The sequence below is a fragment of the Calypte anna genome, chromosome 8 (genome assembly GCF_003957555.1).
Source record: "Calypte anna isolate BGI_N300 chromosome 8, bCalAnn1_v1.p, whole genome shotgun sequence".
NCBI classification, from domain to species: Eukaryota; Metazoa; Chordata; class Aves; order Apodiformes; family Trochilidae; genus Calypte; species Calypte anna.
Genome location: NC_044254.1, coordinates 24,653,404 through 24,679,834, shown reverse-complemented (window position 1 = coordinate 24,679,834; position 26,431 = coordinate 24,653,404). Strand labels below are relative to the sequence as shown.

At 36.8% G+C, this 26,431-nt stretch overlaps 1 protein-coding gene across 1 annotated transcript in view; it reads left to right on the top strand.

Moving 5' to 3' along the window:
- Positions 1-26,431, top strand: part of FAF1 (Fas associated factor 1) — a 163,834-nt gene that overhangs the window by 35,178 nt on the left and 102,225 nt on the right. The window contains exons 3-7 of the mRNA XM_008493946.2: positions 156-202; positions 3,114-3,322; positions 6,536-6,627; positions 6,971-7,059; positions 15,181-15,286. Of these exons, the coding sequence (XP_008492168.1) occupies positions 156-202; positions 3,114-3,322; positions 6,536-6,627; positions 6,971-7,059; positions 15,181-15,286 (543 nt within the window). The remainder of the gene's footprint in view (positions 1-155; positions 203-3,113; positions 3,323-6,535; positions 6,628-6,970; positions 7,060-15,180; positions 15,287-26,431) is intronic.

Sequence of the window (26,431 nt, the reverse complement as noted above, 5' to 3'; positions counted from 1 at the left end):
TTTGAGCAAGTACTTTAATGACAGTATAGTTTATCAAGAATGTCTTTATTGAACTTTTGTTTGCATATTTTAAAGCTGTTAATCACTCCTTAAAACATAGAGCTCTTATGTTGTATTTTTGTGTGCTTGACTCAAAATGTATTTTCTCTTTTCAGGCAGCTATAAATGGTGTAATACCACAAGAAAATGGCATTCTGCAAAGGTAAGCAGAGAAGACTGGAGTAGTACAAACAGAGAATGGTGCTGTGTAATAGTTATAATTTTGTTCCTCAGTGCTAAGATGATGATGTAAGTCTCCTATTAAAGCAGTTTCTAGACCTACAAATTAAATTCCTGGCAAAGCTGTTTTAACATTAATTTTATCCCATACTCAGGGAGAATCAGCTCAAACATCTATCTACAGTAGTTATTTTAAATTTTGAATTAATTGGTTATTGAGTCATTCTATGCAGGGTTGTCTCTTTACTAAGCCTGGGTTTTGGTATGCTTTCTTGGAAGTCTGGGCTTGTTTTTTTTCCTGCACAGATCAAAAAAAATTGCAAGGCAAATCTAAAGATGTTCCTGGCTAAGTATTATCTTTTTTCTTATGCATTTTTAAAGGTATGTATATTCCATGCTCTTTTGTCTCCTGCCAAAAAACATTTTTATATACATAGATTAGATTGAATCATAGACAGCAGATACTGTGATAGGTAAATGAAGGTTGCTCCCTTCTAAAAGTAGCTTTGCTGATTTTCTTTCAGCTTCTGAATTAAATTTTGGCTTGTATATTGATTCATGGGTATCTTGGAGTCACTGAAGCATGAGCTCCCAAGTCCTGATGAGGCAACTGGAAAACAGTAGAACAGGAATTGAATTCCCTGAGAGAGACAGCAAAAGAGCTTTTAAATGTAGTGTTTAAAAAAGTTTATTTTACTGATGAAAAAAGATACATAATGGATATGTATAAAGTGGTGTTTTGGCATCTCTTTCCATACTTACTGAAGCTCTCATTAAGAGTCAGTTTTTTGATTCAGGATAAAACCTTATTTGCTCTTTAAGTTACTCAGTGCTTACGATAAAGGCTGCTCAGTCAATCTGAGGTCAGTTCTGGTTGTGCTGAGCACTCTTTCTGCTTATGTTATTAAGTCCTGACCTCAAAGCATTTATGTTCAAAATACCTGAATTTTTGTTTGTGTAAGAAGCTGGGGAGTGGTTGGTGATTGTGCCTGCCTTGGGAAACAAGCTGGTCCAGTGTCCACTTACAGCTTTCTTCAATGTTAGTTTATTCATTTTTAGCAATGATTAGACATTCAAATGTATCTCAAATATTTTTTTCCTTTTATTTTATTTTTTTCCCAATGGAAGAGGTTGAAAAGAAGGCTCCAAAGACTCAGAAGTCTGGTTTCCAATGGTTTTCAGTTGAGGCTCACTACTGAGCTGAGGCTTTTATCTTCTATTAGAGGTTGCCATTCAGATATGTAGGATGCCTTTTGTGGTGGAATCTAGTAGAATTAATACAACTGGACTTGGAAGTATGTTAATATTTTGATGGAGAAAAAATAAGTTTTGTTTTAGAATTGTGTTGCTTAAAAAACCCACAAACCCAGTTCTGAGAATGAGGATACTCAGTGTATCTCTGGTCTGTTAACAAAGTGATTATAGTACTTAATTCATAGCTGGACATCAGGTTTAAGGCAATAACATCACTTGGTGTTTATCCTTTGTTTTAAGGACTGAAAATAAGACTGTTTCCTCTGCTTTTTAGACCTCTGAAGTGGGTCTTTAACCTTTGAGTGTGGGTTTTTGAGTCTGTGTCTCTCCTTCCGAACCTCCTGAACATGTTTTTGTTTTTCAAGTGTGGAAAGCACAATGATGGGATTTCCTATAGAATCTAAATTTTGACACTTCAGTGACATGCATGCCAGCCACATTTAAGCTTTTTAAAGTTCAGACCTCCTTTAGATGACAGATTTAACTTGCTATAAGAAGCATTTCCACTGACATGGTATCTCATGGTATTTTCAAGAAAGGCAGAATAATTTTTTTCAACTAAATTCTGTTTAAAAATGGAAATAAGACAGTTGTACATCTCAGCACTTCCTAAGTCCTTCTGTGTTTGGATTGTTTCAGTGCATACATGTTATTAACCTGCATCCTTCTTCATGATATCCTCTAACTGTCCAGGACAGATAATTTCCTGAGAAGAGCATCTACAAGGCAAAGCTCTAGGTTTTCCCAGTGAAGATTCTTGCCTTCTAAATTTACATCATAAGTAGGGTTGTTTTGGTTTTTTTTCCTTGACTAGCATGCCTTAATTTGTGTTTTATTACCTTTGTTTCTAATCCCAATTATGTGATTCTTGTGGAGAAGCTCACTGAGGAAGATTAAATGCTTCTGGAAAGTGAGGGTTTCCCAGTTTATTCTGACTTGTAATGCTACACGTAACCTTGAAGTAGGTATGGAGACATCCTTATACCAATGGCCAGGAGGCTTGAAGGATTTTGAACTTGAATAAAGACAAGCTAGAATTCAGCATTGCTTTACTGTTGTACTTCTAGGTATTTTTTTGCAACATATACCTCATGATCATCATTTATTTACCTTAAGTACATAACTGTTTTAATATCTGAACTTGTTTCCCACTAAGGTGGTATTAGAAAATGCCTAAGCATGTGCAGTATTTTAAACTTTGTTTCTTGTTCCCATTCCTATGGCATACTAGGCAAATGAGGTAGAGAGCTGGTGGTTGCCATGGTATCAATTTTTATATGGTCACAGCACTCTTGGAACTGGAAATAACTGGAATAACTTCTTCTCCAGATAATTCTGGTATTTGTTGCACAGTGAACTTTAGACTGAAATAAGGGTTTAAATGTCCATTTGTCATCTAAGCTGAAGCACTTCGGAGTCACTGAAATGTTAATATTGCTGATAATGAAAGCTCTTTGCTAATTATTAAAAAGCCAGTGTTTTCAGCTATGACAGACCTGGTTATTCATGAGGTGTCTGCTGTTGGACCACAGCAAGCAAATAATACCCCTCTTTTTTTTCTTTTTTTCTTTTTTTTGCTAACTTTTATTTAAACATATCAAGCTGCTCTGTTGAAACCTTCTCATGTGACTCTCTTCCAGTGAGTATGGTGGGGAGACTTTACATGGACCAGCATATGGCCCCACCACTCATTCTCCAGCAGCTTCTTCAACTCCTTCCTCATCCTCAGCATTTCGCCACGTAGTGCCATCCAGACAGATAGTGGAACGACAGCCTCGAATGCTTGACTTCAGGGTTGAGTACAGAGACAGAAATGTGGATGTAGTACTTGAAGACAGCTCCACAGTTGGTAAGGATTTGTGAAAATGAGATGAAAACTATGGTGGCAAAATTTTGTTTAAAACAAAAACGATCGAGAAAGACCCGACCCCAAAAATCTAGATCCTAAAGGAAAGCAAAGCAGAACAAAACCCCTCAAAGAAGAAAAAAATCCCCTCTGAAAATGAAGCCTCTGCAGCTACTAACTGTTTTCAAATCTCTTTGCAGCTTTAAAAAAAGCAAAATTTTACTAATCCATTTTAAAGGTTAGTGATCTATCAAATACTTATATTGAAATCTATTTTTCTTTGAACTTGCTTCAGAAACAAAATGGAGATTACTGATTAAGGCATGAAAATGTAATTTTGGGTAGGATTAGTGTAGATATAATCTAATAAACAGATGATCTTGGCATTTATTTTTTGGATTTGTATGGCATCTCTTTCTTTTTAGGATTAGTGACAAGATTTAGAGAAATTTTTTTCCAGTGTGAGAAGCATAATTGCATTCTTCTTTTTCAATTTTTATTTGACTTGTTTGTGTAAATCAAGATTTCTTTTATAAGTTTTATTGTCTTTATCCTAAACATGCAATTTGTAGCAGTATGTTAGAAATATGCTGTTGTTAGTATTGCAGAGCATGTTATTTTTTTACATTTATTACAATTATTACTATTAGTGAAAACTGTATCCAGATCAAAACAAGGAAATAAAGGAAGAAACAGTTGACTAAACCAGTTTTCAGTGCTGTAGGCTGATGTCTGTGATGAAATTTTGAAACTGAAACTTTTGAACCTTACTTGTCTTTTTAGCCTTCGATTTGGTATTGGCTGGTGCCACCTCGTGGTGATTAGTTTGAATTTCTAATTAGCCTTTCATGTTTCTCACTGCACTGCACTGAGTTGCATCCATGCAAAGCAGACATAAAGGTATGATCAAAACAGAATTTTGAAGCCGTAGTATTTTATTTTAGTTTTTCTTTTCTTAATAACTTCTTTCAGGTACAAATTATTAAGTTGTAGGGCAGGAGGAGTAAGTGTAGAACTTCTGTCTGTATCTTGGCATAGAAGCTTGAGAGCAGCCTTGTGTTTGAAGTCCTGAGAGAAGCAGGCAAGGCAAATGCAGAATTTCCACTGTGGACTTCAGGAAAGAAGATTTTTGGCTTTTTCAGAGATGTGCTTGGCAGGATTCCATGAGAGACATCCCTGAGGACAAAGGTGCCTGAGAGAACTGGTTGATCTACAAGGACAACCTCTTCAAAGCACAAGAGCAGTCCCAACATGCAGAAGGAGGAGTGAGCATGGCAGAAGGACAAGGAATTTATGACTAAGCTAAAAGCACAAAGAAAGTACACAGAAGGTGGAGGGTAGTGATGGGGCTACCCAGGAGGGATACAGAGATGTTGCCAGGGGATGCAGGTTTGGAGTTAAACCAAAGCTCAGGTTGAGCTGAAACCACAGATGGATCAGAAAGGCTTCTGTAAGTACATCAGGATGAAAAGAAAGGTTAAGGAAAAAGTGAGCTGACTGTTCAGTGGTGATTGCTGAACTTGGTCAGTGAGAAGGCTGTGGAGAAGATCAGGAACCCCATCCTGGGCACAGAAAAGGAGGTGATTTGAAGTAGCTGGCAGGGGTTTGCTAAGGGCAAATTATGCTTAATCAACATTGTTTGCCTTTCATGAGTGGATGATTGTTTCTGTGGATGAGGGGAAAATGGTGGATGTCATTTTGACTTTAGCAAGGCCTTTGATACACTCTGCTGTAGTATTCTTGTAGTCATATCATTTAAGAAAACTGGGTAAGTAGGCTGGTAAGGTAGATGGATAATTGCCTGCACTGCTGAGCTCCAAGTCTGACTTGTGAACAGTTACTCATTCAGGGACATCCCTCAGTGGTTGGTCCTGGGGCCAGTGTTGCTTCAGGTATTTATTAAAAACCTGGCTGTTAAGGTGAGTGCTCTTGGCAGGCTGACAAAGAATACCAGATCAGAGAAAGTGGCTGATATTCTGGAGGGCAAGGCTGCTTTTTAGAGGGCCCTGGACAACCTGAATAAATAGGCAGAGAGGAGCTTCATGAAATGGAAAGAAAGCAGAGCTGAAGTCCTGCATCTGGGATAGGGTGTTATTGTATCTGATAAGTGGCTGAGGGCTGACAGGCTGGAAAACACATGTATAAAAATAGTGATCTTGGGGTGCATCAGCAATGTGTGCACCCTTGCAGTGAAGGCCAGTGACATCCTAGACTGGGTTGGCATGGGTGTAGCCAGGGGATCAGGGGAATAATTATTCCCCTCTGTTCAGCACTTGCAAGAAAGCATCTGGAGCACTGCAGCCAGTTTTGAGATCCACAGTACACGGAGGATTTTGACACTGCAGTGAGTCCAGCAGGTGCCAGTGAGGTAGTTAAAGGTGACATAAGAGGAGAGGCACAGAGAGCTGGATTTGTTCAGCTTGGGGAGGAGGATGCAAAGACCTTACCAATGTCTACAACTGCACACTGGGAGGACACAGAGAAGATGGAGCCAGACCCTTAATGTGATGGGCAATGGATACAATTTGCAATATTGAAAATTCCCATTAGATAGAAGGATTTTCTGTGGGGTTTTTTTGGTTTTTTCTTCCTTTTTTTCAGCTGTGGGAGTAGTGAAGTACTGGAACAGATTGGCCAGACATCCATAGAGCTGTTCAAGAGTCAGCTGGACAAACCCTTGGTTTAATCAGACGTTTGAGCTAGGCTTGGGCTTGATGGAGCTTCTTAGGGTACCTTCCAGCCTGAATTATTTGATGATTGTAATAACTACAGGGAGAGGAGCATCAAAACATGCAAAAGATTGAAAAAGCTGTCAGAACATTTAAACTGTTATAAAGACTCCAGTTCTTTAGGTTAGGGTTATTGATAAAGGAATTGGGTACCAAAAATATGCACCCTCTTTGTTGCTGGCAAAGCCCATTGCTTCAGGACAGCATTCATCTGCCAATGTTTATGCCTTGCATAAGCAGTGTAGAACTCTTCAAATATATGTCCAGATCATCAAATCCTCATGTGATTCTCCAATCATTCATGCTTTATGTGATTTTTATATATTTTTTTAGCTTCATTTGTCCATTACTGCTTGAAATGTATGTTAAAATGATAACGAGATTAAAAATGGTTTTCATAGTAAATTTTTCCTTGCTCTTAGCTCAGTGCTGTTTGAAATAATCCAGTAAGTGTGTATAGCATGTATTTTCTTTCTTTTTTCTTTAGGAGATATCAAACATATTCTAGAAAATGAACTTCAGATTCCTTCATCTAAAATGCTGTTAAAAGGGTGGAAGACTGGAGATGTAGATGATAGTGTAAGTTTTCAACTGTGTTTTCAGTTAACTGAATTCAGAGTTTTAAACTGAGCATCTGTGTGGGTGGGATTACAAAGCAAGACTTGTGAGTTTTAAACAGTTTTAGGATGTCTTGGGTGGCACACAAGGAACTCCTTAACCAAAACATAGCAAAAAAAAACCCCAGGGCAAATCACTTTTGTTGTATTATACATAACACAGCCCCTCTACAAAATGGATGTTATGAAGTTAACAGTAAGTAGATCACAAAACAGATTGTTTGGTGGTATTGTAAATAAGTAGCAGTAGTAATACATCAAAATTAGTAAATGTTTTATATTTATAATTATTTTTCTCTCCTCAGACTGTTTTAAAAACTCTACACTTGCCAAAAAATAATAGTCTTTATGTTCTAACACCTGACCTGCCTCCTCCTTCTTCAAGTCATTCTGGGTAAGTCTTTTGGCCATAAATTCTAGTTGTTTGACTTGGTTTTGTATGTATTTTATGAAGCCATATGTATCTTTACAGGAATCTGATGTCAGTAAATACAAAGTGTTTTCACTGCTCTATTAAGTGCTGTGATGAACATCTTGCTGTTGGAAATTAGGTTGTTTCTTAAATCCCTGGGGTGGTACATGAACCATTTGGGTACATAAGGAATTTCACACCTCCCAGATGTGAACTTAACAAAAATCTGTGGAGAAATGGGAGCTGACCTTTTGTAGGTTACTGCAATATGCTGGTTGGCTTAATGTAAACTTGTATAAATCATTGCCAGCAGATCAGAATTATTCTTCTGAAATATTTGGTACATTATTTTTTTACATTTTTACGTTTTACATTTTACATTTTTACATTTTATCCTTCTGGATTTTTAAATCAATAGGCTGAATAATTAAATTCCACTGGGCAGGGTATCTTTTATTACTGATTTGAGTACTCAAAAAATTAACAGTGAGTGCTCATATGGATATTGCTAAGATTTGAAAATGAAGTGTTATTTCAGCAAGTGTCACATCTTTAGGTTTAGAAAGTAATTTGCAGTTACTTTGATTATTTTGGATTGCCCTTCCCTTTGTCAAAGGCAGACCTGCATCTGCTTTTTGCCAGGAAAATACTAATTTTTTCCTGTAGCCACTAGAGGGGGCCCAGGAATTGTGCTCTGCACCAGATCCTCAGCCAGGAATCGGTCAGATTGTAAAAGCCATTGGACTCGGATGCCTTCAGGTTGTCTGAAGAGGGAGTTGTTTTTTTGCTGTTCTAGTTGATAGGAGAATATTCTACAAATGCAGTCCTGTTACTGATGAGGGAAATTTGGCAAGCAATAGGGATAAACAACTGATTTCCTAATGACTAAAAGGGTTTCTATCACTAAAAGGTACTTGTGCACATAACCCTGTAGTCTGGAAGAAAGAATGCTGGTAACAGTAATAATAATAATAATAGTAATAGTAATGGGAAGAAGCATTAAGAGAGGGAATAATGGCACTGGAATAGAGGGAGCAGAGAGCAGTGGTGAGCTGTATGTGCACTGTATGTGCTCTGTAGGTGCAAACAGGAGCTGTAGTTGGGTGTGAGGGCAGTAACTACTTAAACAGGTAAATGAAGGACAGTGAAAATACTAAATACTACCTGTCTGGGTTTTTTAATGTCAATTTCAATGTATCTCTGTACATTGTAGATTGAATGTCTTCAATTCCAGGAAAAAAACGGGGTCTGAAGGATGTTTATTGCAATAAACTATATAACAACAAACTGCTTTTAAAAACAGTTCTTCAGCTTTTTATCTGGATGAATAGTTTTGAAAGAACTTTACTTGCTAGTAAAATCAAAGTGTTTCTACTTGTTCCATAGTGGAGATTAGTTCTGGATATTTTTAAGAAAAAGTTGGTAGCTTTGGGATAGCAAAGGATGATTAATTAGTGGCTACTTAAACAAGGATAATTTGAAGGCTAGATCATCTCCCTGAAGTCATAAATTCTAGATGAAAGGGGAGGCTTGCCTCCAATTAAAGCATCAATGCAGATCAAAACACATCTAATTGAAGCAATGTACCAAACCCAGTTACACTGTTTACTGCCTACTGTTAGGTCAGTTATTATTCAGATTAGTTTGTTACCCACAATTTTTAAAAGCATGATGCTCACATCTATTATTAATGGATGTTAAGGAACTTTGCCTCTTTGTGAGTTCATCTGTCATTCTCTTCAAATGCCTTCTGTTTTGCACTAGAGATAAATAGTTGTGATTTCAATACCTCCAGAAAGTGATATTTGAAAAGGCTGAGATTTCAGTATATGGTATTTTATGTAAATGCCCTTAAAAGGATCCTTCTGGTTGCAGCTCTGGAAGCTTTAATATGTGCCTGTTCTTGACACTGGGGGGGAACAGGGAAACTTCCTTCTCCAACCTATTGGTACACAGGCATTGAAGTTTATTGTGACACTGAATAGGTTTAAGCCAGAACTGACTTAAAACTAACACCTAAATGTAATGGCAAAGCAATCCTGCAGTTTAAGCAGGCAAAAATCTCCTAGGGTATCTTCATTCATTATTGGCATATCTAAAGCTTTTATAGTTAATAATATAGTTTAATATTACTTTTAGAATAGTAACCAGTGAATTATTACTGCCTGCTAATCAGTTGCAATGAAAAGATTCAATTGAAATGTCAAATACCACCTGTAGGGTTACACCTTCTGTTTATGCTCTACATATTTTTACATACTTACCCACATACAATATTTGGAACAAGAAAGACACAATCTGTGAGCTGTGGATGTGATGAAACCTGGGATCCAGTGAATCTCTGCTTAATCCCAGTGGCTGCAGTATTCAGCCCTCTTCCTCCATGCTCCCTGTGGTCTCACCAGCCTCTGGCATTGCCTCCTCTTCTTCCCATGGATTTTGCAGTACCTTTGCCTTTTTTTTTCCCCCTGCATGGACAGTATCTTTGCCCTCTGTTCTCCCACCAGTGGCCAAGTAATACTGAAGGAAAGGAGACATCCCATGCTGGAGGTAGTTCTGTAATCATTGGCTAGAAGTTGGCTGGCTGGAGTATGAAAGTCCTGTGTTTGTGCTGCAGCCTTTTTCTAAGGTGGGCAGTAAGATCAGGTGCTTCACTGCCTCAGAGTGACCTCCCTTCCCTTTGGTGCCTTGGGTGCTTCTTGGAAGCTGGAAGTGCCCAGTTCAGGGAAAAGGTTTGGCAGAATGCAGAAGAGGAGAGCATCAAAAGTGTAGGGGTGTGAGTCAGGCCATGGAGCTCAGGCATCCTGATCATCTCTTCTTTCTATCTGGCATATTCTGGAGGCACTTCTTCCTTCTTCTTTCCGTGCTTTTTCCTTTTTTCCTTCCTTTTTTCCTTCCTTTTTTCCTTCCTTTTTTTCCTTCCTTTTTTTCCTTCCTTGTTTTCCTTCCTTGTTTTCCTTCCTTTTTTTCCTTCCTTGTTTTCCTTCCTTGTTTTCCTTCCTTGTTTTCCTTCCTTGTTTTCCTTCCTTGTTTTCCTTCCTTGTTTTCCTTCCTGTTTTCCTTCCTGTTTTCCTTCCTGTTTTCCTTCCTGTTTTCCTTCCTGTTTTCCTTCCTGTTTTCCTTCCTGTTTTCCTTCCCTCCTCTTCCCTTCCCTTCCCTCCTCTTCCCTTCCCTTCCCTCCTCTTCCCTTCCCCCTTTCCTTTTTCCTCTCCTTCTTCCTTTCTTTCTTCTTCTTCTAATTCCTTCCTTCCTTCCTTCCTTCCTTCCTTCCTTCCTTCCTTCCTTCCTTCCTTCCTTCCTTCCTTCCTTCCTTCCTTCCTTCCTTCCTTCCTTCCTTCCTTCCTTCCTTCCTTCCTTCCTTCCTTCCTTCCTTCCTTCCTTCCTTCCTTCCTTCCTTCCTTCCTTCCTTCCTTCCTTCCTTCCTTCCTTCCTTCCTTCCTTCCTTCCTTCCCTCCTTCCTTCCTTCCCTCCTTCCTTCCTTCCCTCCTTCCTTCCTTCCCTCCTTCCTTCCCTCCTTTCTTCTGTTCTTTTTTCCTTTTTTCTTCCTTTTTTTCCCCTTTTCTTTTCTTCTTTTTATTTTTTTCTTTTTCTGTCAGTTGTCATTTTAATGGTTTTAATGTGTAAAAACCTCCCATCTTTTACATGATGTGTCCATGTATTGCTGGGTGTGTGTGTGTGTGTTTTAGGTTGTTTCAGTGGAGCAGTGGTTGTTGCTCGGTGTCTTGTTCACTCCCAACTGTAGCCAAGTGTTAATTAAGAGCAGTGTAAATTGCAACTCCAATTATTAGCATTATCTGGTTAGCTGGACAGGAGCAGTGCCTTGCTTTAGTTACTTTGAAAGCTTCAATAGGAATGGTAAGATTAATGTTTTATTTTCACATCTGCTCATGAGACAGTTTAAAAATCCTGAAGTTTAAAATGCAATAGAGTGTAAACAAAAGGGCTTCTGCTCATTTACATCTTAGCCAGATTTGCTAACTGATTGCTGTTTGAACCTAATCTACCACCTCCTGCTGCATTAGCTACAACAAACATTACATTTACATACTGATTTCTTATTTTGTTTTAATGTAAATAATCTGTAATTACAGTAAATTGGGACTTCTGTTGACATGAGCTTGTAGAAATCTGTAAGTTTAAAATGGAAATATTAATTACCCTGTGTATATACCTAGTTAGATAAAATTCAGAGATTTTTTGGAGAAATCTGCATGTGACTGAGAATGGTATTGCCAAAGGGAAAATATTGAATGTATTTAGAAAAACTTAACTGAAATGAAAAGGAGCATTTGCTGCTGATTGATTAAACATATTCTTTGGGTTTCAGAGCCTAAAATATTCCTGACATTTCAAAACAAGTGCTGTTAAAAAGCAAAGTATTACATCAAAAATAAAGCATTAAGGCAGTCACTTAAGAATAGATACAAACAATCTATTTTACATGCTAATTGTACCAGAAGAATAGAAAAGCAGTAAAACTGGAAGCTTAACATATAATAAATAGCAGTACTGATGCCATTTTGCTTCAGCATTGCACAGACTGATCAAACAGCTGCTGTGCCCTAAGATCTGCATTATTTGCAGTTACACATTTTTTTTTCCTAAATATTGTTTCTATTCTTAATTTATTAAACTTGTAATTGTGCTGTGTTGGAATTTTGGATTGAGTAGGCAGTGAATAAGCTCTTGCCAGACTCTGAATTGACTTCTGTTATTTTCAGTTCAGTGGAAGAAAAAACATCTCAACTTCTGTTGCTTAGAAATGAAGTTGCAAAGAGGAGCATTTTTGTTTAATATTGTGGTTTCAGCCCCAGTGAATCTTTGTCCATGTCTGAGGTTTCTGTGCATCCTGATAATGCCAGTGACCAATTCTGTATAAGCAATGTATAAAACCCCAAAGTGTTGCAAGTCTCTCATGCCAGAAATCTGTTCAACATGATGCCTGAACTCAGATCTCTTTTCTTTGGTCTGTTCTTGGTTCTGTTTTCTGGTGGGTTCCTCTAATGGAAGATTGGTGCTCAAAAATACCATGAAGTTCCCTTGCCTCCTGTGCTGAATAGTCAGTGTGTAATTCAGCTGAGGGAAAAAGATGGACTGGAAATATATAACCTATAAGCAAATGCTTCTGAAAACTCAGGTTTGCAGTAGGGGGAAATGATGCTATTAAGAGTGGCCTACTTTAATCCTGTTTCCTAGAATTTGATTTTCTTTTCCCACTAATTAGTTTTCAGAGTAATTAAATTCTGTTAGCACTGATGGCAAAAAAAGAAAAAGAAAATCTGTCTTGACTTTAATGGGACCTGGGGTTTGGCCCTGATTTTTTTTTTTTTTCCTTTTAATGCAGATGTTTCATTTGGAAGATTGTAGTCAACTGATAACATTTGCAGAAAAATGAAACTGCTGCAAACACTGAAGCCAAAAGTTTAGAAATGTGCACTGTGTTCAAAGTCAGGCTTCTCAATACAGTTATGTGCACCTAAAAAGAAATAAAAATAAGCTACAGCTTACTGTCAAGGAGAAATCTCCTTTAAATACACTTATACATTTGATCATAGCCTTAATGGCTGAAAATACAAGTTTAGGGCAAGGTATGTTTTAGAAGCAGAGTTCTATAGGGTTATCAGACCATGTGGGACTTTGATCAAGGAGGAGCTCAAGGGGTTGGGTCAGTAGACAGCTGTATTTCTATGTAAGCAGAGGGAAAATTCCTCATTATGTTATTTTCCTGAAGAAGAAGTGAATAATTAACCATGTGCTTTAATTGCCAACACTTTTTAAACCAAAATTTTCAGTTTTTTTTTTTTCTCTCTTTAGCCTCCCTCTTTTTTTCTCTCTTCAGCTCAGTTTTCAGCCTCTTCTTTGACTTTAGTTACGAGTATGGACTGATAATTTATTTGTTAAGAACATTCAGCTTATGTTGTTTAGAAATACAAAAAGTAGAGGTGTCAAAATTGTGACATCAAAAATTTGAGGCTTTTAATTTTAAGGCACTTTATTTAAATTAACTGTGTTTGAAGAGTATTTTTTTCTTTTCTAAATACTTTCCCTATCACACCCAGGAGAAATAGGGAAATGGAAAACCTTTCCTATGAACAGATGCCTTTATTAGAATACTGTTTTTTGGTTAGTCCTGAAGCGTGTGTATCATGAATAGATACAGAGATCTATTAGTTGATCAAACTAACCAGGTTCATTCTGGTTTTACATCAATTACAGAATGAAAATATGAGCTATGTCAAAAATAGCTTTAACAGCCTTGTGTGGTTCTGTATGGAATCCAGGGCCTTTCACATAAGCTGTAATTAATGCTTTCAGAGAAATTAAATAATTAATAATAAATATGTAAACAATATTAAACACTATTAAATAATAATAATAAAAAAAGCAGAGTCTACAAAAGCACAGCAGGATATTTTGGTTGCTACTGAATATTTCCCAAAAGAAAATGTCATTATGGTGATGCTGAAGGTACTGTTGAGACTTACCTTTGAAAATAGGGATATAACTTTTCAGGACTTTTTTTTTTCCTCTTTTGAAGCACAAGTAAGTATTCTAAATTTTTAAAGCCTTTTCTTACAAGATATTGTGTCAAATGCAGCAGCCAAGTTCACACCTAGCACAGATGACTTCAGTTCCATTTGTGATGTCTCTTACAGACTTTATCATACCAAGCATTGACAATTAAAATAATTTTTCATATTCCAAATGCATAAATAGGAGAAAGAGCACTTCATGATTTTGTTGTGTAGTATTTGATTATTATGTTTAAGATGTCACAGAATCCAAATTAAGTTGCTGATGAAGATATTTTTTAAGGTAATTTGTCTGGAGATGTTAAAGCAAACTTTGCATCTCTTGCTAGAGCATCCAGTGAGTTTTGCATGGGTTCCTTAGCATCTGAGCAGCAAAACTGCAGCTCAGGAATTTCAGTAGAAGGTAAAACTAACAAATCAGGACTCGAATCATCCAGCAGCCTTTCTTGTCTTATTGTATCTTAAGATACATCTGTGCTCATCTCTGTACAGAATTTGTCCTTTATTGCTACGAGATATTAAAGTGTCATGGAGTAGTGAATATGTGAAGGAAAAAAACCCAAACAGTTTATCATTCTTTCAAGAGTATGGGATTAAAAATAAATAAAAACTAATGGAATAAGCCAAATTTAATTCCACTTGGCACTTAACAAGTCAAATCTGTGTAAGTATTGTTTAGATATCCAAGCTATGTTACAGTGTTGCTGCAGTTTTGGAGCCTCTGTAAGATTGTGCACAGCTGTAATTGCCTTGTCTCCAACAGAATTCCTGCCTTCTCTTTTGAAAAGTAGATGGCTGCATAATTTTGTTCCTAATTAAGCAAACAGATGCCTTTTTTTAACATCCAGGTGTTTTGTGACTCATAGATAAAAACCCAACAAAAACCCAAATCAAGTTTGTGACAACATGAACGTATAGTTGGTCCATTTAATCTGTATTTTAGGATTATTTTTTTTTTTTTTAATTCATATGCTTAAAGATCTTTTAATGTACATTTAAAACAATTTGAGCAGAACTAACTTTCCCAAATGCTCAGTAGCCACATGAGAAATTTTGCTGTGGTGAGTTTTCCAGTTTTAATTAGCTGGGTTTCTGGGCTTTGAAAGAAGCTGAGCTGAAGAATTTCAATTTGGTTTATGCTTCAGGTAACCCCAGAGAAACGAGTGCATGCTTTGCCTTGTTCTACTCACCATCAGTTTTTAAATGTGCATTGTAGCTTGATATTTTCTCTGGTCATCAATATGCTTACGAGCCTGGTAGTAATGGCATTGTGAGTGCTAAATATACCCTATGTTTGTAAAGATAATGTGACTCTCCCAATTTTGAGAATACTTAACATTAGAAGAGCTTTAAAGGCTGCAGTCACCTTATTAAGGAAGGAGTTCAGGAATGGCCTTTGGTCATTCTCAGCATGCTTCCTTGCATTTAAGAGTGAAAAGAGAGATGATAATGTTGTGCCTGGACTTGTCCGTGTAGAGTTTAGGGTACCCTGGGGTTTTTGCATCTAACTGTAAAACAAGCTATAACATGCTTATCCCTGATTTTCTTGGTTTTCTTTCAACCATTTCAGGGCCCTGCAGGAGTCATTAAATCAGAACTTCATGCTGATTGTCACCCATCGAGAAGTCCAGCGGGAGTACAACCTCAACTTCTCAGGAAGCAGTACCATTCAGGAGGTGAGTGCTGTTTCACAGCTGAAGAATAAATGTAGCTCATTATAGCTAATGCCAGCTCTGTTAAAAGATGGTTTACACAGGCTTGATGGATATTCCTTTATTTTTTTATCTTGTGTGTGTGTGTTTTTTTTTTTTTTTCTGGATTAATCAACTGGATCAGCGAGATAGCTGTAATCTGATTAAAGAACGTGGCCTAAAAATGGGTTGCTGCTAAATTATACAGAAAAGATGTTTCTTTTTGCATTGTAGTAGCAAAAATATATGAGCACTGTTAATGGAGTTATTCTAGAGTGATGAGGAAAAACAACTATTCCAATTACACTTTATCTTTAAGCCCCTTGAAGCTCCCTCTCTCTTCCCTTCTTTTCACCAGCTCTCTCCATTTCGTGGGCACCTTTGCTGTTGCTGGTTGCTGTGGTAGTGCTGTAATTCTTACTGGCAAATGGTTTTGTGTATAATGGACATCTCTGCTGTTCTGTGAATGGCCAGCAAGGGGTGATATTGTAGAGAACTTTGTCAGAATTAAGTCCTGTAGCAGCAAATATCTGGAGTATGACTCTGGGCTCTCTGAATTTAGAACACACAGCCCTAGCATATTTTTAAATTGCCTTTCTAAAGTCAAGGATTGCTGTCTGGTGCTCCTTGGTATGTTTAATGTCAGATGTTTTGGATGTTATTCTCCATATAACCCACTAACTTCTGGAAACATGACAAACAATCTGGAAATGTGAATCTTCAGAGCTGACATAACAAAATATTAAGATTAAATGTTTGCTTTTCAAATTAAATGTATGTTTGCTATAGGTCTGACACTACTCTCAGGCTTTTAGGGTTGAACAGATTTTATTGAAGTTTTTCATGTCACATGTTGACATGCAGAATTATTTTAAGTTCTGTAATATGAACTATAGAGAAAAAATGTCATACAGCAATGAAAACCAATCATTAACTGTTTTCATTGTGAATGTTACAATCCTTAAGATCTAAATTCTGATCTTTCCCTTTCTTGAAAGCCAGGGGAATCTGTTATAGTAAGTTCTGGGGCTTTGTGTTTGGGTTTTTTTTAATAGTATAAACAAAGATACTTGCAACAGTTTGTTTCTTGAGGGGCCAAGCTTTGACTCTTTACAATTAAAAATAATTTGAATATTTATGGAAATAAATTATCAGAATATTTTTTTTTAATGTTCAAATTGTGAGGATCTAAAAGAAAACACATGCAGCCATACCTCTTGTCTGGTTTTTATTTATGCTTTATCAATTACTACTTTTCTGGTAGGTCCTACCTGGCTTAAAGGGACCCAAATCTGTGACAGTGTGTGGGAATGTTGGCTGCTGTTATATGCACTGAAGTTTTCTTGTTTGTTGGCAATGGCAGGCTACAGTCAACATATTAAGATATAAAGTCAATGTAATTTAAAATTCAGTTAAATTTTCCCTTTTAAAGAACCCAAATCCAAAAAACCCAACCACCCTATAACCAGCAGGAGCATCAAACCTTTCTGTGCCTTTCTGTGTTGCATGCAAGTATTACACCCAACAGATTGTATACAATTATGAAGACCACTTCAGAGGCTAAAATGAAAGAGAATTCCAGCCCTTCTTGTGTAGCTGATGCTGAACAGGTGAATGTGTCTGTGCAAGGAAACCACTGGGGATTTGGCAGAGGTAAAAGGGTCGGTGAACATTTGTCTAATTATAGAAAACAAGCAGTGTTTTATGTGTCAACTCCCTAATGGCTTTTTAATTTTTTTTTTTTTTTTTTTTAGCATAGAGTGAGCATTTTAACAAATGATTGATGAACCTTCTTAGTCTGTACAATTTGGAGGAATTCATGGTGTCTTTCTTTCTCTTCTCTCCCTTGACTGTGTCCTCTCCAGGGACTCTTAGATTTTTATTTTATTCTTCACTTTCTTGTTCACACTTTAACAAATTAATAGTTTACTTTCCTTCTGGTATATTTTTGTAATTCTGGAAAAGCTGTTAGTTGCAGTTGCCAACCACAAGAGGGCAGGAAGGACTATTCAATTATTACCTAAAATTGCCGTTCAGTGTTTTCAAATTAGCTTCTGGTATATTAACAAAAAGGAGTATAATGGCCAAGTTATTGTTTGATTTACAGATAATTGGCATATTGCAGGGAGGAGACTTAATTTCACCCTTTTAAATTAAACAGGGAGATTTAAAAAGACATAAAATATTCATTAATGTTCAGTGATTATAAAGCAGTGGCATATATTTATTCTGCCTTTATTACTGTTTCGATGGGAAAATACTGCAAATATTTCAGAAATCGACTTGGTGATACTGACAAGTTGAAATGTTTAAGCAGTGTTAATGCAATCTACTCACACGTTATATCCTATGCAGAAAGATTCAAAATGACTACATCAATTATTAAAAGAAATATTTAAAATTCTATAAATGTTCTACTGCTTGCCACACTTGCGTGCAACTGTCTCTCCAGGGCTAGTTCTTTAGTTTGGTTTTATTATTACTGCTGCAAGTTTTAAGGAATAGATATTTTTTCCAAGTTCCTCAAAAGGAAAACAACCCTGCAAAACACCACACCAAAACCCCAGCCCCACCACCCTTTCAGAACTGGCATAAATTTTTTGCAATGGATTAAATGCAAAATCCAGTGAGCTCTCAACTGTCCTTTCCTGAACTACTCTTGCTTCAGTTCTCTGTTGTCCTTTTTTGTTGCTTAGAATGCATGTTTAATAGTGTAAATGATATTGGGTTGAATTGTTTTTTTAAAGACATCTTGGAGTTTCATGGGGAAAAAAACTGGCAGAAAATTCTCTGAGAAGCCTGAAGCCATAGAGCTCGTGTGTCCTTCCACAATTTCTTGCATTCATTAGGTAGATTTTGGATAATGTTGCTTTTTTAGCATGCTTTATCTACATCTTCAGCTGTTTATGTATTAAATTTCATATAAAGATTTGAAATTTGTTTAAAAATTGTCACCTGCAGTTCTATTGATTATGAGCCCAGAGGTATTCTTCAGAAATGAAATTAAAAATGAAACCAAACTTGTCCAAAATTCTGGATATCAGATTTTGAGGTGGGTTTTTTTGTGAGATGGGCAGGGAGTTTGTTAACCTGGAAAGTTAATGATGATGTGTGGTCTAAATTTCAGATGAAGCTGTGTCACAGACTTCTGACATCTGTTTGTTCTTGTAAAATTGCAATATTACATTTGTTCTGGGCAGGTACTGTTCTGGGAACTATCAGGGTTGCTTTTTTACATGATTCACATTTTACAGTGGAAATCAGTAAGTTTTATGCCATTTTAGAGACTGGAAATTAATAATTTTCCAAGGCATTATATGGTTACATAAGGATAATTCTAACAAACTGAACTCCTGCTACTTCCAAGTCTAAAGAAGTTTTCTGTCTGAATACTTGCTCTTTATTCTGCTGAGATAATTTCCAGAGGCTGTATGTAAAGTGAGAGAATCTTGAACTTGTGATTTGAGAAGCTCTGTGCTGAATTATTACATGGCCACATTTCAGTTGCTTTCTGTCTATTCTCACGAGCTTGTCCTCATTTAAAATGGAAGGTTCCAACTCCTGTCATTTTTCCAAGTCATGGTTTCTCTTATTTGATGGAAACGAAGGGCAGTCCTTTTCAGAGGGGGAATATTTACATTTTTAGTGGAAAGCAAGATTCTGTTCTCATCCTGGAGCAGCCAAGCTATTTTGTGATAAACTTATTTGACTTAAGAGTTCTTGTCATAATAGTCAGCTCCTCACTTTTTTTTTTTTTCTTTTCAGTAGAAAATAATACTCAGAGCTATTTAACAAAGTGTTTGTATTTATCTGCTTTACTTTTGGCATAGAGTTTGATGCCTTTTTGTGATTCCTGTGTGCAGGATTACAGAAGTATCCAATGTCTGCAAGGGCTGGAGGAGTTAAATATGCAGAAACCTTTGGCCTCATGGACATTGATGATTTTATTTTGTAACTGCTGGAGGTTCCAGTTGAGGATACCCAGTAAAGCATGTACCAGGCACTATAATTCCTAGTAAAACAGAAAATCTCTGTAAACAATGCAAAGAATATGGGTCCCTAAATACTGGTTGCCTCTGTGTAGCTTCATCTGCTCTTTATTCCTTTCCTTTAGCCAATAACCTAATGGCAGGATAGCTGCTTAGCATCCCTGTCACCTGTCATAGGTAATATATTTGTTCTTTGTTCCCTGTAGACTTACTGGCTAAGGTGGAATATGAAAAGCAATGTATCCAATAGCACTCCAGGCAGGAGGAGGAACTATTTGTGCATACAACTGCTGGGGCTGAGATAAACTAGAAAGTCTCTCTGTTGACAGACCCTGGGGATGGTTTGAAGTCCTTTGTGCTGAATTTGTAAAATTTTTTTGGATAAGTGGATAAATGTGACACAAGGAACAGACCCACCATTTATAAATGTGCAGGCAGGAACCTTATTTAAAAGACTTCTATATGTAAATATAGGTAACCAGATGAATTGCCTTCAGAATACAGAAAAATAATCCACCAGGAGGTCTCGTACAGTATTCAGATTTGATTTTTGGTATCTGTACAAAATGCTTACAATTCCAATTGTTGTTGGGTGAGATCATCCATGGTAAAGGTCAGGGATTGGCACAGGGACACAAAACATAAATAATGTTTTGGTTTTTTTTAAAATATTGTAGCTAAGTAATTACAATTAAATACATTTGCCAGCAATCAGAATATGGAGATATCCTAGGGTAGTATATACATTAACACTTTCAGAAACAGTTGTCTTATAGTTTGAATTTTTTTTACTTGATTCAAACTGTTGAAGACTATTCTTATGCTAATAAAAATCAGCAGCTGACACTTCTTGGTATTTAATAGGAGGTGCACAAGCATTCTGCACTCTGGTTTGATTATTCTACTAGTATCAGAGAAGGTAGTAAAATACCTTGTTGCTATACTGATTGTACTCAAGATTTATATTCTCTTTGGGAAATTTAAACATTTTCTTTACCTCTCAAATCTGTCATGTAAAACTGATATTCCATTGATGGGGAGTCATAACACCACTATACATAATTTAAACATCTATCACTGTCATAGCCTCAGTGTTCTATGGTGGTAAATGAGTGCCAGCTAGCAAGCTAGCTTTTGACTTCAAACAAGGGGAGAAAAATCTGGTTTTATAAAGGTAAATTGACTTCCTGGGTTGGAATTTTTGGTGTTTTTGTTTGTTTGTTTGTGGTGGGGTTTTTTTTGTGGTGGTTGTGTTTTTTTTTTTTTTTTTTTTTGTTTTTTTTTTTTGTTTTTTGTTTTTTGTTTTTTTGGTTTTGTGTTTTTGGGTTTTTTTACCTTGCTTTTAAAGGAAGCCAGCACATTGCCAAATGAAAATGTATTTGCTGAAAGAAATCCTCAAACTTTTTATAAATGGTCATGTGTTAGAAATTGTATGAAGGGAAGTTTCTTGGGAAATAAAAAGAAAATACCCTTTATGTACCCCTTCAAAGTGATAGCTATATTAGGCACTTAAAATGTCTTAATATCTGGTCTGTTTCAAAGAGGTTGTATTGATAAAGATAGATTCCCATTATTCAGTTGCTTTTATGAAACACAAATGGCAATAAGAGATAAAGAAAGGGCACTCTTTGCTCCCCTATTAATTATGAAGCTTAATCCAGTCCTGACAGAATATGTTTCATAACCTGTAATTTGGTTTTGATGGGTTTGGACGTGCATATCATTAAAGAAACGCTCTTCAGTTATCAAAACCCACTAAACATGGAGATTTTTATATGCAAGAAAAGGCAGAGAGTAAATAATTGCACTGGTGACCAATACTGTAATAATCCTGTTTTACAATATGCACTTGACAGGTTGTAATAGTGCTAATTGAAGAGACTAATTCACACTTGCTTCATTCTATTCAAAGGCAAAATCAGCAGCTTGTTTTGCTTTTGACCAGATGGTCCTGATGAACACCTACTGTGCACTTTAAGTGCTTTACTAGAATTACAAAGGCTGGGGGCTGCGTCCGACTCAAAATGATTTGAGAGGAGAAAAAAAACCTCACTGCTCAATGGATTTGGTGCAACTAAATTAATTCTAGTGGACCCATTACACATTGAGCCCCCTTTTCAAAGTGCTGAGCCTCCTCGTTTGTTCTGTAGCAATGAGAAAGTGAAAGGCAGATTACTGCAAACAGAAATAAAAAAAAAAAGTGCTGTGAAAAGGAGAAAAGAGGCCTTGAAGCCTTTTCATATCATTTGGGTTTTTCAAGTGCGTTATTTTTGGGGAGGGTGGGTGTATGAAAAGCCAATTGGAGGTTTTTTTGTTTTAAAGTGCGCTATTTAAGTACTATGAATATAAAAGCAAGAGCAACAGTTGACTGAGTTTACTGTGGTAAAGCTTTGTGTCCAAGGATGAATCAAATTCATTATAGTCAATGCTTTGTATTTTCATATGAATGTAGGGTTAGTTTCACAAGACTGTGTCTGTTTAGGATAATTATAATTTAATATTTTTCTTTCATAAAGTTATCACTGTAGATAGCTAAAAGTTGCTGAAAGGCTGAGGTTTTTTCTTGAGTAAATTTAGAAGCACCCAGAGGGTTTAAAACTCCTGTTTGATTTCCAAGGGAAGGGGAGGCATGTTCCAATAGCATGGAAGCCCAGATTATTATAACTAATTAGAAGTCACACATCTGTTAGCTTTCGATTTGTCAGCGCTTGTAGTTTGGGGTGGATGTTTCCATCTCCCTTCTTCCTTTCTCCCGTTTTCTGTCTCTGTTACACTCCACCCCTAAGCATAGCTGGGTTTGAGAGAAACTCTCAAAGGAGAAGGATCAATTTCTTTGAATTTGAAAGTAATGAGGAGTCATTGTTATAATTTTGGTTCTGGGTTCGGCTCCGTCAATGCTCAGCCACGTGAGGTGTCCTTATTTTAGAAGTAATCGTCTTGAATTGAACGGCTTTGCTCGTGTAATTTAAGGATGCTGAGGATTTTGGGGGATCAAGACCTAATTTAAAACCCTGAATTTTTTAAGAGCTGCAATTAAAACCCTGGCTTGCCATTCTGATTTCGAATGTTTGCTATGTTTTACTTTTGGGGTGGAGAATTTTCATGCGAGGCTTCTGTCCTAATGCTGGCTATTAAAAAGGTGTTAGCATGAAATGACAAGAAAACCTAAGCAGCTTTATGAACATATTAAAGAGCTATGTCCCTGGTTCCCGTGCTATTTAAAGTGGAAAAGCAGTAATCTAGTGAAATAACACAGCGTTTGCTATCTGTAAAAATTCTATTTAGTTGAATCATAAATGAAAGACTAAAGTTAGCTTTTTTTGCAGTTCATTTACAGCTTGTAAACTAAGGTGTACTAGAGTGTGGTTTAACTGTTCTATCCTATGTTAACTATAATATGGTCACTTCTATTATTGCATGATACACACTTATTTTTTTTTAAAAAAAACCCAACATTTGTTGAATTGCTGGTTTGTTTTCAAACAATGAAATTTGTATTTGTGCAAATTATAGTAGGCACAGTGTTCTCTCATGTTTTCTCATCAAACAACCCAATTATACTTATAAATAGTGAGGTGCTAATGAACTGTTGTTCTGGAAAAGTTGTTGTTGTTTTTTTTTTTTTTTTTGAGTAAGAAACGAAACACTTCACAATTTTTAGAGTGGTTGCTTGGTCAAAAAATATTTGAAAATATTGTACTTATGTAAATCATGTTGCTGCTAGCACTTTTAAATACACAACAGAAGCTAATCTAAAAACCCCATCGGTTCATATGGAGCACAAGTAGATTCTTGACATTGTAAATTGCTCACTTAATTGGGAACTGAAGGTTTTCTTTTATTCACTGGGTTTCAGAAGTTTTTTTCAGCGAGAGTTTGTATTCTGCTTTAAAGTTTATTACTGCATTCAGTCAATAGAAAGGAGATTTTTTTTTTCTTTGGAGAGTTGCAGTGAGGAGAATATTTGCCATAGTAGTTGTTAATGTAGGAGAGGTGACAGCAGAATGGTCAACAGTATCTTAGCAGCATTGTGATGGTGCTGTGCTGCATTGCTGTGTGATTGCTATGCAAAGAAAATACCCAGTTGCTGTTTCAGATGTGAAGGAATAACATTTGTCCCTGTCCAGTCAACAATATCTTAGTGAAACTCTGTGCTATCTCTCCAGTTAACTCATTCCTTTAGATTTTCAGCTATATTCCTGTGTCTGTGTGAAACATGAACTTGGAAAGTTATTCTTTAGTGGTTTCTTTTTGTTGTGTCATTTATTATTTTTTTTTAAACGAAGAATCGTGGGTTTAAATTGAAGATCCTTGCACTCATTTCAAGGATAAAATGGCCTCATAATCACCCTCAAGAAATCCCTGTAACTGTTTTTAAAAAGGGTTATAGAAGCTCTCAGCAAACATTTGCAATAAGTGGCAAAATTTATGCCTTGCTTTGTGATAGTTGCGTGACCAGACAGTGGGGTATAGGATTGTTTTAAGGTTTTTACAGCTGCAGGCAAAAAGCATCTGTTCCTAGAAAAGCCTTCATTGTTTAATTCTGACACTGACTTTTCCATGCTGCTTGTACCAGTCTCTGGATTAGGTGCCACTAAGATAAAATTTGTTTTAGGTTGCTCCCAAGTGCAGCTGTCACTAGACATGGCCTTGTAGCTTAGGCAAAGTAGACTTAATCAAAACAAGCATTTTTGTACAAGGTCATCTGGGTGGATTGAAAAAGCTCCGAGCTGGAATTTTGACAGTATTGTATCTTGTGAGTAGCCAGGCTATTAGCTTTTTGTGTTTATTTAATAATTCATCTGGTTATCACTAAAATGTAGGACTGCCTCGGAAACAATGAAAGAAGGGGATTTTTATTCTGCTCTGCTTTTTCTTTTGCATACAATTTGTATTTTCTTTATTTTGACTGAGCACTTACTGTGGTATTAAACTGCATACACTATGTGTATATGTTTGTATCTCTATATCTCTACAGTAAATGGAATTATTTACAAAAATGAGGGGAAAACTGACATTTTTAAAAGAGCTCCCATTTCTTTCCTTCAAAGTTTCCAGTGAATTAAAAATGAAAGAGCACTTCATTTTATGTATCCCAGAATTGTGTTAATTTCTACCCAGCTGGTCTAAAATGATTGATACAAAGCCAAATTTGTGACTGCCTGCATTACAAAGTCTGTAATTTGCTAATGAATTACGATAATAATCTTTCATCAGACATGAAAGATTTAGACAAACAATTTACTAACTATATAGTTTGATCACAATTTTTGGGTTTGTACCAAGCCTTAAATCTACTCTATTTTTCCCTGCCTAGATTAGCAGAGCAAAGTGAACTTACTCTTACCTTGTTTTGAAAGCCATAGTGCTGGAAGGTACCTGGGGATGGTGATGGGCAGCAGAAATTATATATCCTTGCAGGGAAAAACTTCATATTTAATGTATACACAAATCAAAGCATCCAAGCTCCTACTAGAGAAGCCTCACAGTGGGCATGGCACAAGATGTTTGAGTTTGCATCTACTGGTTTAGAGCTACAGAGGGAAAACCAGGTAGAGAAATTTCTCAAGTTAAACCTTTTCTGGGTATGGCATCAGCAAACTATTGAAAGCACAGCCAGGCAGAGCCCCAGGAGCAAACTTAGAAGAATGGAAAAGAAAACTAAATCCTCCAGGTCAGGGAAAACTGCCCCAAGATTCTGTCAGCCTGAAGGAAATCTGGGGTTACCTGCACATCATGGCAGCAAACAGTTGGGTTTGCTCCCTCTTAGGACTTTCTGAGGACAATGTTCACAGCAGCACACGAGCAAAGTGTAAGCAGGTGTCTTCCTGTATGAAATATTCCCATTTTTTCATCTCAGAGAGCAGATCATCTGACCTAAGGATACGTCCCAGTTCTGCAGAACTTGTTTCTGTATTGGATATTTTACTTCCCAATAGTGAGCAACACAGGAGAAAAGGAGAGGAGATTTCTCTTTGGTGCCCTCTGACTTTTCTTCTGTTTTGCTAATAACCTTGATGATTTTTCTTCTCCTCTTGAGCTCAGTTTAGTGGATTTAAATAGACATACTTTTGATGTCCACCCTAAATAAAGCAACTGACTGAAAACCCCACAAGACCTAACATAGTCATCCAGTGTTGCTGTTCTAGTTGGGATGAAACTTCTGACTTCAGTGATTTCTGGCTTTATGTACTTCACTTTAGACCAAATACCTCTGCAGTTTCTTCCAGGAGAAACAGAAAGACAAAGATATTGTATTGTTCTCCAATTTATTTTACTTATTTCTGGTGGCAGGCTGCCTTTTACTGGACCATGCAACTCTAACCCAGTAGCTCTCACTTCAGCAACATTGTGAGCTATATATGTGTCCCATTATTATCAGTTTCTCTGTAACCATAAGCTGAATTTCAGTTCAACATCACCCATCTGTGCCTTGCATAAACTCCTATTTACACTTACAAATAGTTCCTCTTTTAAGAAGGACCTATTCTTGAATAATTCAAAAGTGGGGAGCGTAAGAAGTGCTTAGATTAATCTGGAGAGTGTTTTGTGTGTTGACAATTTCACCTACAACTCACAATCTCTTTCTCCCACTCTGCTTAAAAGGTCTTGGCTTTTTTTATTTGCTGCAATGACATTGGGCTGGCAGAGAAAAGATGAGACTGCAGGTGAGAACTGTGACCACAGGGCAGCCTAGGCCAGGGCTAAGACAAACAAGATGGAGAAACTCTGATGTTCACAAAAAGCAGCAACAGAACAGTGAAAGGGGATATTTTTCTGTTGTGCAAAACAGCAAAGTGAAATTTCTCTTCCTGATACAAAAGATAAATTGTCAAGTCAGTCAGGTCCATGTGTGTATTTCAATGTTGGGTCTTATGGGAGCTATGGAAGTTCACTAGAGCATTCTGAGAGGTCTGGGTGGGATGAAAATTTCTTTTTTTGATGAACTAAGAGTAGTAGATTGAGATGGAACCTGAATTGCCATGGGATATCTTTACTCTCCTTGAACTTTTCCATAGTTCACAGGTTTGTCAACATCAGCAAGTGGGACAGAGCTGTAGGTCTACATAGAGAATGAGTTGATGGTGAGGATCCAACATCCATGTTGGATTTCACATCCATTTATATTTCTGGCATTCTA